Source organism: Engraulis encrasicolus, chromosome 16 (genome assembly GCF_034702125.1).
Source record: "Engraulis encrasicolus isolate BLACKSEA-1 chromosome 16, IST_EnEncr_1.0, whole genome shotgun sequence".
NCBI classification, from domain to species: Eukaryota; Metazoa; Chordata; class Actinopteri; order Clupeiformes; family Engraulidae; genus Engraulis; species Engraulis encrasicolus.
The window spans coordinates 39,540,265-39,553,387 of NC_085872.1; the positions used below are offsets into that span (position 1 = coordinate 39,540,265).

Here is a 13,123-nt window from a genome sequence, read left to right on the forward strand (position 1 = left end):
TGGACTGGGCAGCAGCACCAATTACACAGATGCTGTCCTTTTCTCCCTACACACACACACACACACACACACACACACACACACACACACACACACACACACACACACACACACACACACACACACACACACACACACACACACACACACACACACACACACACACACACACACACACACACACTTATTCACATACTCAATCCTTCACACTTTAAAAGTACAGAACTGTTGTCTCAGATGAGGTGTGTTGTACTCTCTGCATTGTCAGCGTAGTCGACAGCATAGTACATTATATAACACATATCTGCGCCATGTTGTGTAGAGGTACTTCCGGCTGTGTTTTGCTGTTGTTAATGGCCTATCTGGCTTTTCCTCTGCAATGATGTGAAGTTGCCTTTTTTCTAGAGTGGTTCGGCCAAGTGGATCGAGGGCCTCCCGTACCCCCAAAAGTGGCATACTATGTGTCAACACCATTTACCATCATAAGGGAGGCCACACCATTTCATGGACAATAGGCAAGGAACATAGGCAGTCAATCATGAATATACATCATGAGTACACACCTAAGGAAACCGTGTGTGTGTGTGTGTGTGTGTGTGTGTGTGTGTGTGTGTGTGTGTCTGTGTGTCTGTGTGTCTGTGTGTCTGTGTCTGGCTGTGTGTGGGGGAAAAGGAGAGGTAGGCTACTGGTGTGTGTACTGGCCAAGCAAGCTGGACAAGCCCCAGATAAGACGTGATGTAGCCATGGAGTTGTGTTTCTGTCAGCCAGCTTAACCCCTTAGCGCAGAGTCTATGTTATAACCCTACTGTCACCAAAATTGTAATGTCCATGTCTTAATCTGTTACTTAAGGCTCTCTGTAATGTCATAGCAATGTTTTTTACGACGTAATTAAGTAATTTTCAGCAAATAGTGAATAGGCCCGCTGGCGACCCCATCTGCAGTAAGAGGCTACGCACCCCAAGGCTGGCTGGCTGGCTGAAGTTGCCATGGAGGGTCGCCGACTCGACTCAGCATCCCAGGGGACATACACCGCGGCACATCACAGCATCCCCTTCAACCCACAGAGTGGCGCGGACCATTTTCAGTCATTCTTACAGGCTGACAAAAGCATGTGATGAAATCGACAGAAACATTCCTCAGACGGACAACAATTGTAGATTTTTTCCCCCGTGTATGTGTGTGTGTGTGTGTGTGTGTGTGTGTGTGTTCGTGTGTGTGTGTGTGTGTGTGTGTGTGTGTGTGTGTGTGTGTGTGTGTGTGTGTGTGTGTGTGTGTGTGTGTGTGTGTGTGTGTGTGTGTGTGTGTGTTCGTGTGTGTGTTCGTGTGTGTGTGTGTGTGTGTGTGTGTCTGTGTGTGTGTGTGTGTGTGTGTGTGTGTGTGTGTGTGTGTGTGTGTGTGTGTGTGTGTGTGTGTGTGTGTGTGTGTGTGTGTGTGTGCTGTATGGATCAGGACCAGCCTCACAAACACCTATCTTCTATTGCACTACTGAGAGTCAGCAGTTTCAGCCCATATCGGTAGTTAATAGTACAACAGGGATCTTGTGTGCAGATTTTTTTTCTTTAAACCTGGCCAGTCCTCCCTACATGTTACATCTCGCCCTGATCTTGTTGGCAGTGGTTTGGTAAAGGTGCATGACATAGGCCTATGTCATGATCAAATATCAGTTTTGTCACATTATTGTAGTACTATGGTAGTGGTTAGAGAGTTGGTCTTTCAATCTAGGGGTTGCAGGCTCGAATCCCACCGGACCTCTCCCTACATCTCCATCCATGGCTGAAGTGCCCTTGAGCAAACCACCTAACCCCACATTGCGCCAGGGACTGTAACCAATACCCTGAAAAATAATAACTGTAAGTCGCTTTGGATAAATGAAAGCGTTAGCTAAGTGTACTGTAATGTAATGCATAATAATGATGGGTGATGCATGGATTGTGGGGCACCCTAGATGGGAGGAGTATGGCAGGAATTGTGGAATTGTGTGATGGACACCCTGACGGTGTGGGCATCTGCTTGGCTACCTAACTGGCTCTAATTGACTCTGCTGTAATGGCCTGAGTCCCCGTTTGGTAGGCTACCAGAAGGCTCGTGTTCCGATTCCGACCAGGCTACTCCTCTTCCCAACTCCTCACTGAAACTCTGCGATGGTGCCACTTTTTTTTTTCAAGTATTTTTTGGGGGCTTTTCAGCCTTTATTGGTTTTTGTGAGACAGGATAGTGGAGGAGAGACAGGAAGCGAGCTGGGAGAGAGAGATGGGGAAGGACCGGCAAAGGACCCGGACCGGGAATCGAACCCGGGTCGGCCGAGTGGTAAACGTGTGCCCTACCATATCAGCCACGGTAGGGCCAGCGATGGTGCCACTTTTAATTAAAATATAGAGGACCCATGGCTCAAGCGGTAAGGCACTGTACTGCTACACCGGCCACCCGGGTTCGAATCCGGTCTGGGTCCTTCGCCGACACTTCCCCTCTCTCTCTCCCCACTCGCTTCCTGTCCATCACTTGACTGTCCTATCACAAATGAAGGCAAAAAAAATCTCCAACATAGTTTAAAAAGTCACACAAAACAAAGTATGGAGTGATACCAAACGTATGAGCAATAGCATCAGTGTCTGAATCACTAAAACAAACAGACCACATGACAGAAGAGGAGACATCTGTTTGGCCCTTCAATAGGCCTTGCTAAATATGATTTTGAAAATAATAATTTTCTGTGGCGTTCACGTTACAGTGTATACCCTGGGCTTGGGCTCAGACTCTCTGCCATTATAAGTTAACATTGAAGCAGATAGGCCTAAGCTTAATTAGTCTGTCCTAAAAGCCAGTCGACTGTATGTATTCTTTACAATGTAATGTTTTCTCACCATCATTGTCACATTTTATTCAGACATAACTTAACATATTTTGTGTATTTCATTCTTTCTTTCTGTGCAATAACATGGCCTACCACATCCAAACAGGGATGGCTACCTGTCATCATGGGCTGCAGGCGCGTAAACCCTGATTCACCTCCGGAACTCCGTTCCGTATTTTTGGTGGCGCTGTCGGGCTGCTCTGAGCTCCGTGACTGGTCTCAGCTCTTGTCCTGATATCACTCCGCTAGCATGGAGGAGGAGAGTACTTGATTATTGTGATGGTGGTGGTGGCAGCAGCTGCGAGCGACTAGCATATCGGTGTCCCTAGGATTTCCTTTAGCGCGTCTCTCCAGCGGGCAGGCTACATGACCCTATGGTGTGCAGTGTTTACGAAAGGTTGGATTTTGTCGACCAAGCTAATGAAATGCAAGTTCACGCAACAACTCTGGAGCCTGTTCGCTGCAGACTGCAAAACTTTTTCATAGAGGGCAACACAATAAAACGGCGAGCTAGCAGGATCGGCTGTTCGGTGTGATGGTCGCTCGTAACATCCGGATGTTGTATGGGGGTAATTTAGAATAGTGTAGCCGTTCAGGCAGGGGAGGAGAGCCGGGGAGACCCGGCAGCTTTGCTGGCTTGGTCTTGCACGTTCCGACATTGTTGTCTCCTTTCTTGGACAACGGGCACGGTGATAGTGGCACATTGCATGGTTGAGACCGTGCTTCTCCCGGAGGAGGGAAGCAGGCATCGCCGCTTGTTTACAGTCATTTCAAAGTGCCCTCCTTCAGAATTTCATCCCCGAAAAGACTTAGGCTAGGACAGGCGAAGACTAGGAAGGACAGTGGTCTTAGGCTTGACCAAGTTCTTCCAAAATACTGTTTCACAGCACAGATGATGGGGGATTTTGCAACCCCCGCTGCCGCGAACGGCAGTAGTATTTGCATCAACAACAATGCCATCGGCAGCGGGCTGAGTGCGAACAACAACACCTCCACGAACAACGTGGGCATTCCGAAACACAGCACCGTGGTGGAGCGACTCAGGCAACGGATCGAGGGCTGTAGGCGCCACCATGTGAACTGCGAGAACCGGTACCAGCAAGCGCATGCCGAGCAGCTCGAGATCGAACGCCGGGAGACGGTCACTTTGTATCAGCGCAGCCTGGAGCAGAGGGCAAAGAAGTCTGCGAACAACAAGCAGCAGAGCAAGCAGCAAGACCCTGATTCTGCAGCATCCACAGAGCAGAGAAACAACACACTGATAGCGGTAAGCAGTCACTCATCAGCACCAACACCATGGGGAAGACATCAAAACACAACTCTTCTAAAGATGTAGCCTACCTGCAAGTGACAGCGTTTCTGTGGATTAGGCCTAGTCTAGTTGTACGCTGTTTATAGTGACAGTTCTGTCTAGTTTCAAACTTTCGCATGGGTTAGTTTTGTGGTTTCCAGTTTCGGAAATTACAACACTTCGGTGATCAATGCTTGTTTGCAGCAACATGTTGGGACTGAGTTTGAGTGTAGCCTGTCAAGGGAACCCGAAAAACCATCGGAAACTGAATAACAGGCACTTTGAGAGGGATCAACACAATTTGAAATGTCAGTCAGTTTACCAGCGTCTGTAAAATATGGAACCGTCATGGCTTGCATGGTTGTGGCCAGGAGTTTGTGGTGTGATTTCATACGTTTGATCCACACCGATAGGCCAATGTGTTGTCCCGTAACTTGTTGAATTGTAATAACAAGTTCCTTTCCTAATCGTAGCCTCACGGTAAGCGCAAGCTCTTCTAAAGTGTGCGTAAAACGTGCGTAAAATAATAACCAGGCTAGTGATATTTACCCATTCGGTGCTGTCACAGTGTTTGGTGCGACTGACAACTGTCTATTTTACATCAAATTAAATCAAAGACGTTTCAGGTGAAAACAGTCTTGACTAGACGTAACAACACTTTACTGCTTGTGAGCTCTGACTGAACTTTAAAGGAAGAGGGAGTGACTGGGAGACGGGGAGGGGTTGTAGGTGGAGAAATCTACGGCTCCTTGCTTCAAGTGGCTAAGTAGCCAAGTCTAGTTCCACCGTAGGGAAGGCTTTCCCAATTTGCACGCCTATGACCCACACAATTAACACAGAAGTGCACGTCTTTTGCCCCCCGATCATACCAGGGAATCGGTCTGATCTTTTCCTTCAGAATAAGCGTAGCATGTATTCTTCAATAGCCTGCAGCCGGTGTCTGGTCATTACTGCACAATATCAAAACCTCGTCAGCCCTTTTGTTAAAGCTTAAATCTTTAAATGTTTTCCTGGTTATGTGTTTATTGTCAATCGACAACAGCGCGCCATGCGGAGATGTGGTCTTTTGTTTAGCGGTGGTCAATTCCTCTTTGAAATGCCAAGTGGATCTTGTAGAGGCACTCAAATTTTTGAGGGCGTTAGAGGCAGGGGCTTGCTGAAAGGCTGTTAGCGAGTCGGTGGCGACGCAATAGAACAGGACCTCCCACTGGGTACTGTGGACATTACACTGAGCCGCCCATTAACTGGTAGGCAACAAATGCTCCAAATTGAGGGATTACGGTTTAAAGAAACAGTAGCACCCTTATTACGCCTTCTCTCCTTCAAAGACGAGGGCAAGGTGCTGCAGTTAGGTAGCGGTATGATTTTCTGACTTTCCAACCGCAGTCTACAGATTTTAGCGCTACCTTTTCGCGGATTCTCAGGCGTATAAAGGTGTATGTTATTGTTATTTTACCCATTATGTTGCGAGTTAGTTGAAAGTAAATTTCCTTTGCAATTGCATTAGCCGGCATCTGAACATACTTGTAATCTTACCTTGCGTCCTCATATCATTGCGCATGGTCTAGATTTCTCTCTGTCATATGCAATTGGACAGACTGTCAACCCAGACTTCTGTACAGCTGTATGTGGCATGCATTCCTTGGAATGCCTCAAGGAAGGACGGTACATGCCGTTGTTCGTTTCAAGATGTACAGAGCTGCACAATTCAAAACACACGTTCTGAACACAAAATGCCCAGGACATCCTAGTCTGGTATTGATAACCAGAACAGAGCACAGGTCCTCTCTGAACCCTCTGATCAGGCAGCTGGCTATCAAACGTTATGTTTATTCTTTTTTGGGAAGACATGTGTTTTGACGATTCCATGCTGTTTATAAATACCCAGGTTAATTGGTAGACTTTGTTTTAGGTGTTTCTTCTATGTAGAGATGAGGGCACCTCACATGCATGTTGTGTGCCTGATTGGCCCCACACCTTTTTACACTCTCACAGAATGTACACATGCACACACACATATGCATGCCCACAAGGACAAATATGTGCACGCACACACATTTTCAGCATTAGTTCAGCAGCTATGCAAAAACAGTGCTTGTGGTATCGCATTGTTCCATGTCGTCTGGGAGACATGCCCAAGTTGCTAAATTTAACTGTGGAGTTGGCATCAGAGCGTGCAGGCCGGGTGACGAGAGAGAGAGAGAGAGAGAGAGAGAGAGAGAGAGAGAGAGAGAGAGAGAGAGAGAGAGAGAGAGAGAGAGAGAGAGAGAGAGAGAGAGAGAGAGAGATGGAGAGAGAGAGAGAGAGAGAGAGAGAGAGAGAGAGAGAGAGAGATAATTCCCTTGTGCACTTTGTTTGGTTTTGTTTTGTTTGACCTTTTAGTTTCACATCTGTTGCATCTTTTTGTTTGTTTGCCAACTAAGCCACTGCACTTCTACATCAGTATCTTCATCACACACCTGTGTGTGTGTGTGTGTGTGTGTGTGTGTGTGTGTGTGTGTGTGTGTGTGTGTGTGTGTGTGTGTGTGTCCCTGGAGGCAGGTTCACCCACCTCCTGAGAGGTAAACAGGGTCAGGAAAGAACAGGCGGAGGTTTGGCACACATTGCTCTGTTACAGCAAAGGCACATGTGATGTCGCTTTACATTAATCATTTGATTTGCCCAGAGCTGAAGCAGATTTTGTCTTGAAGACTCACAACGATGTATATTGAGACAAAGCATGCGCATCTTCAGCTCCTTTGGTTTTTATACTGAATTTGATCTCATGTGCATTGCAGTCCATATCTTGCTTTCCAAAGTAAATGGAATGCTTTCTGACCAGAATACCAGGTCCACAGCACAGACCAACTGTACATCACATGAAAACACTCCAAAAACCATCAGAGATGTTTCTGACCCACTGACCGACCAACTGTCACATTGTCTTACAGAGTCGACTATGTAAGGTAGGCTGCCTTGTGCCTAAAATGAACGTGGCAACATCAAAGTGATGGACACTGCCGAAATGGATGCTAATATGGGCTCATTTCATGTGAAATCGGACACGTTGGGTAGGATACATTTATCTTTGATTATATCAGTCAATTCAAGTCACACAATGTTGGTTTTGATGTTTGAAAGATCTTCTTTGGCTCCATACATTACACAAACATAATGGAATACAACAATCATTTGAGGATGAATTATGAGATATAAAAGCATTAGAAATTGAATATCAAAAGAGCTACATTTTAAGATGGTCAATTTATTGTCTAAACCAAGCCTTCAATGTCACGAACAACACCAGAAAATATGCTATTTGGCTCATGAGTCATTTTAGAGATAATCTGACTTAAAGGTTGGAATGAGTTGTAGTAAGATGGTAATAGAGTAGTGTTAGAGGAGATTGCCCCACCTGACATGATAGCACCTGACTGACAATCTGCAAAAAATACCATTAGCATCAGGGTTTTGGGTGGAGTGTCAGTTGGTGTACTCATGTCAGTTGTGGTACTCTTCTCTAATACTATTACTACTTAACTACAACTCATTTTAACCTTTAACCTGTTATGATGCAGTGTTTATAAAATTGCTTTTACTAGAATGGCAAAGACCAAGTAGTAGTGCATTACTAAAAGCCCTGTGTTGTGTCATATTAGTGGTACTATGGTAGTTTGCTTTTCAATTATTATTTCAGTGTTCCACTGGTGGAACGGCGTGCATTGCACTCTGCAATGACTCAAGAACCAAAGACCACACTCTCTGAAGATGTTAATGACATTATAGCCCACCTTTAGGGGAGTAAGTGATTCATTTTAAAATATAGCTTTTTTTGGATGTCAATGTCGTTATATTTTAATTTAATATAAAATATACTAAGACAATTATTGTTTTCCATGCTTTTTGTGTAATTTTTGGTGCAGCCAGAAAGAGCTGTCAAACAACATCAAAACCATCTCTGTTTGATTTAAATGGACATAATCATGGATGAATGTATGGTGTCCTACCTCCTTAATTAAGACTTTCTTAGTCTGTTTCCCCCTTAATATTGGTGTCAAATTCATGCAAATGCACCTTGCCACTATAAAAGCACACTAGGTTTATTTGAAATCCATGTCAGTTGGCCCACAAAATGTCTGATTCCACATGAAATGATCCTGTGACACCTGGTCTATTCTTTGGTATTTTCACAATTAAAGGTGTGTTTTCCATGTGGTTGGACCGATAAGTTTAGGGGGGCGTTTATTGGAGGATGATTACGAGGGCAACCTGATTTACAAGGCAACTCTGCCATCGGGGCTTGAAGGTGCAGAAATCAGAAGACTCCTTCCAGAGTGGGGAGTTTTGAAGACGACGCAGGTTGCGTCTAATGTTGAAAAAGCCAAAACATGTCCATGTCCCATACAGTTTCACCTTGTACTTCTCTAGATTTCTGCGGCTTCAGCCCCTGACGGCGAGAAGACACTTAACCCCTTAGCGCAGCACTATGGCTCTCTGTAATGTCATAGCAATGTTGTTGTGATGTAGTTAAGCATTTTCAGCAAGTGAATAGGGTCACCGGCAACCCCTTCTGCAGTAAGAGGCTACGATGAGATATCTTGTCGTTTCCACTCGCAATCATCCTTGTGTAAAAATTGAAGAGGGGGTGCCACTTTTGCGTCTTCTGTTTTGATTGTGACCATACACGTCCATATAAATAATAATATTATCTCAGACCCTGTTTCTTCTTTAGCAATTGAAATCCAGCGCTCTATATGTTCTGCCAATGGCATTCAGGAACAAATAGAAATTGTAGTAATAAGAAGATATCCATGAACGTGGCTTACCACTACTATTCCCCCAGTAATGGGACTGTAGACGTCCCTTTGCAGTGTGGGTAAACAAACACATACAACTGAGAACTCTGTGTGTTGTGTTGGTGGTCTGAGTCTGTTTTCTGTTCTTTGCTCATAGCAAAAGATGACACGGTGGCCATTAGAATACTGTGTAAAAGCCCTGCGTGTGGTACGGTCCAGGCAAACATGGTCACGCACATGCGCTGGCCCAGCTGGAATCTGCTGCTTGTTTTTGTTCTCTCTTTCTTCCTCCCTGTCTCTCTCCCCCTCTCCCACACACACACACACACACACACACACACACACACACACACACACAGACACACACACACACACACACGCACACAGACACACACACACACACACACACACACACACACACACACACACACACACACACACACACACACACACACACACACACCTCACTTATGTCAAAGGCATGCATACAAGCACGTACACACACACACACACACACACACACACACACACACACACACACACACACCACACACACCACACACACCACACACACACACACACACACACACACACACACACACACACACACACACACACACACACACACACACACACACACACACACACACACACACACTCATATTTTCACTCTCTCTTATTGTCTGTTGTCACGGTTTCACACATATACACACCCACACACTTACTTCGTCTTTGTGTGGCTTGCTCATGCTCACTCTGAAATCATTTCAGTGTAACAAAAAAGTTTGAACAAAGAATGAGCCCTGTTCTCTCTGCCTTTCTGACAGGACGGTATACACAGGGACAGAGTACAGAGGATCTACCCAATCCAGACCAAACAACACTCCACTGAAGTTGTAGTCTCTCTCTCTCTCTCTCTCTCTCTCTCTCTCTCTCTCTCTCTCTCTCTCTCTCTCTCTCTCTCTCTCTCTCTCTCTCTCTCTCTCTCTCTCTCTCTCTCTCTCTCTCTCTCACACACACACACACACACTTCCTCACTCTTGCACTCTGTCTCTCTGTCTCTCTCTCACTCTCTTGCTCTCTCACTCACTCTCCCTCTCTCTCTCTCTCTCTCTCTCTCTCTCTCTCTCTCTCTCTCTCTCTCTCACACACACACACACACACACACTCGCACGCACACACATACATACGCACACATACATACATACGCACACACTTCCTCACTCTTGGAGTGGAGAGGTCTGCGTGCTTATGCTCACTCACCTCTTTCTCAGTGGCTACACATGGTTCAGAGACTGGAATGTTAGACATACTGACAAAGCTGTAGTTACTAAGGTGCACAAATCTAAGGTGCACAAATATAGTTTTTGATCAATGCCGTTTTCAGTGTTTTCTTTCATTCTTGTCCTGTTACAATTCTATTTCTTTCCTTTCTTCTGTTCTATCATTCTTTTTGTCTGTGCGCCTGGATGCCCGCCTGTGGATGTTTTTAATTTAGAGAGTCGACAAGACCACATTCCCTTCCACCCACCCATATGCACGCTTTCTCTTTCTCTCTCTCTCTCTCTCTCTTGCTCTCTTGCTCTCTCTCTCTTGCTTTCACCCCCTCTCTCACCCTCTTTTTTTCTCATCCTGAAAAACACACACAAGCAAGCAAGCAGGCTTACATACTCACTGCAACTTCTATGTGCTCTGAAAGATGTGTGTGTGTGTCAGGAAATCTCTGGCTTTAACCGGGAATGCAGAGAAATTTAACTGGAATGTTTGGTGATACTGGCTGTTTTAATTTGCAGTATTATTCCCAAAATGTCGGAGACAGAGATTCACTTAGGTACTTAAAATACTCCAACTCTTTCACTCTTTAGTCTGAAGTGGTTTAAAATCCCATGTACAGTGACAATGAACCATGAAGCAAATGAACAGTTCTTTTGATGCTTCAAGTGTCCCTAAAGGGGATAAAAAAATCATAAATAAACTCTGTGGCGGGTGAGGGACTTTCCATCAACCAAACAAAGCAACATGCATAGCACAAACAAGATGGCTCAAGTTTTGCTCTGTTTGTAAAGCGTTTGGTTTCTTGTGAGGTAGTGAGGTGACTCAGGCTTGTGCAGTGCCCACTCGAGTTCGAACACACTGTGCTCTTCCCACTGTGCTTGTTCACCTACTACAGTGTGTTTTGTGCCGTGTGTGCCTTTTCCCCCGCACAGTCAGCCTAGCTATGTTGCATGGGTGTGGGTGGATGGGTGTTTGTATGTCAGCAAAAGAAAAGGATAGTATGACAGAGTTGCTTAGTGGGTCTGTCCTCTTGTGCTGGGCTTAGCACGTCTGCACTTAAATCTGACCACTAGCTACTTGAGTCAAGGCTGTTGGTGGAACATTACTCAGCTAGGGAAAGATGACATGTATGTGAGCCTTTATCAAGGCACCAAGGCAGATATACTGTATCTAGCTCAGATGTTGTGTAGTTCATCCATGTGCATGTGTAGCGAAGGGGAGTAGAGTTGCTCCACCTGAACTCCAATCCAACCCGGATCCTCCCAGATCCTCCCTCGCATGGCATCCCACTTCTGACACCATTTGTAACAAACAATAGAGTTGGCCTGCTGGGACTCGAACCGGGGACCTTCTGGGTATCAAACTGGGGCTTTGACCGCTACACCATGAACCAGGCTCATTGGCGTGGCAGTCAGAGTGCACATTGTGATGACCACCTCTAATGATGGCCAGTCCACACTTTCATGTTGTATATGGGGGAGATAAAAAAGATTAAAAAGAGAACCAAGCACATACAGCAAGAGAGAATCATAAGCTTAACTTAACCATAACACTTTAAACTTGGCATCATTCATCAAGGGTACATAGGGCACAGACTGTCTGGCCGTCGGGCTGTCTCTCTCTCTGTCTGTCTGTTAACTCTGACTTGAATCTTCTCACAATGTTGCAATGGCACTATTCGAATTTTGGAAGTCAGAGCAAAGTTGCCCAGAGGGAAAATGCCACTGGCAAGGCCTGTGTGTGTGTGTGTGTGTGTGTGTGTGTGTGTGTGTGTGTGTGTGTGTGTGTGTGTGTGTGTGTGTGTGTGTGTGTGTGTGTGTGTCGGTGTCTGTGTCTGTGTGTCGGTGTCTGTGTCTGTGTGTCGGTGTCTGTGTGTCGGTGTCTGTGTGTCGGTGTATTTGAGAGAGAGAGAGAGTTGTGGGGTGAGGTAGACAGAGAGATGTGTGAGTTTGTCATCATGACATTCAGTGTGGACAGACAGTCATTAACCTTGAGGAGGAGGTGCTACGGCTACGGGTACTGCTGTAGAGACCAAGCAGGTGTAAAACCGACAATGGTGGCAACAGACACATTTAGGAAGGACACAATACATTTCTTTATCATACCTCAATGTTTCCATTTTTATTTCTTCTCTTCTTCATAGGACAGCAATTTTTAATTGAGGCATTGTGAGGTTAGAAGGCCCTGGGATCAGGACAAGGTCATGGCGTGCACTAATGATGTCAGTGAGGTGCACGAACAGAACATGGTGTGCAGTAAGAACATAGACATTACACACAGAAAAATATAATATACATGGCCTATTTCTCAGACCATCAGCAGGCACAAGACGGGCAGAAAACAAACCCATAGACATTTTCACACTCACATGAACACAATACACATTATTACATGTGTACACACATGTACACACACCCACCCACAAACACACTTGCGTGTATACACACAAGTACAGTTCTTATAGTAGGCCCTCAGGACTCAGAGGGAGCATCAGAGACCCTTTGACAGAACACGATGTCACTTCCTTTTTGGCTGCCTGAGGGTTGACTTGGTGTCTGGGCGATGCGGCAGCAGGGTTTCCTCCCCATAGCCACCAGTAATGGCTGTTTAAGACCCGTTTCCAGCTGGTGATGGTGGCAACAGCATGAGTGACACCTGCCGGACAATGCAAAGGCATGCTAGGTGAGATATCGCAGTGAAAACAAGCTTTGATAGATGACCAAGAGAAACAGAGAGGGAAGCTCAGGACAGGAGAGATTACAGTGAATGGAAAGAACAGAAAAAAGGGCATGAGAAGTGGGAATCAAAAGGGGGCATAAAAGGTGCTGTCTGTGGGATGTCGGGAGCGATAACCAAAAGAGAAAGGCAGATTTCGTAGGGATGCGTTGTCCCCCCACCCCCTCCATCTCCAGTCAGCGTTGCAGTGGCAG

At 45.7% G+C, this 13,123-nt stretch overlaps 1 protein-coding gene across 1 annotated transcript in view; it reads left to right on the plus strand.

Annotated features, from left to right (window-relative positions):
* Positions 1-3,108: 3,108 nt before the first annotated feature.
* The window catches only part of maml3 (mastermind-like transcriptional coactivator 3), a 152,855-nt gene continuing 142,840 nt past the window's right edge, over positions 3,109-13,123 (plus strand). The window contains exon 1 of the mRNA XM_063219580.1: positions 3,109-4,119. Coding sequence (XP_063075650.1) covers positions 3,745-4,119 — 375 coding nt within the window. The 5' untranslated portion in view covers positions 3,109-3,744. The remainder of the gene's footprint in view (positions 4,120-13,123) is intronic.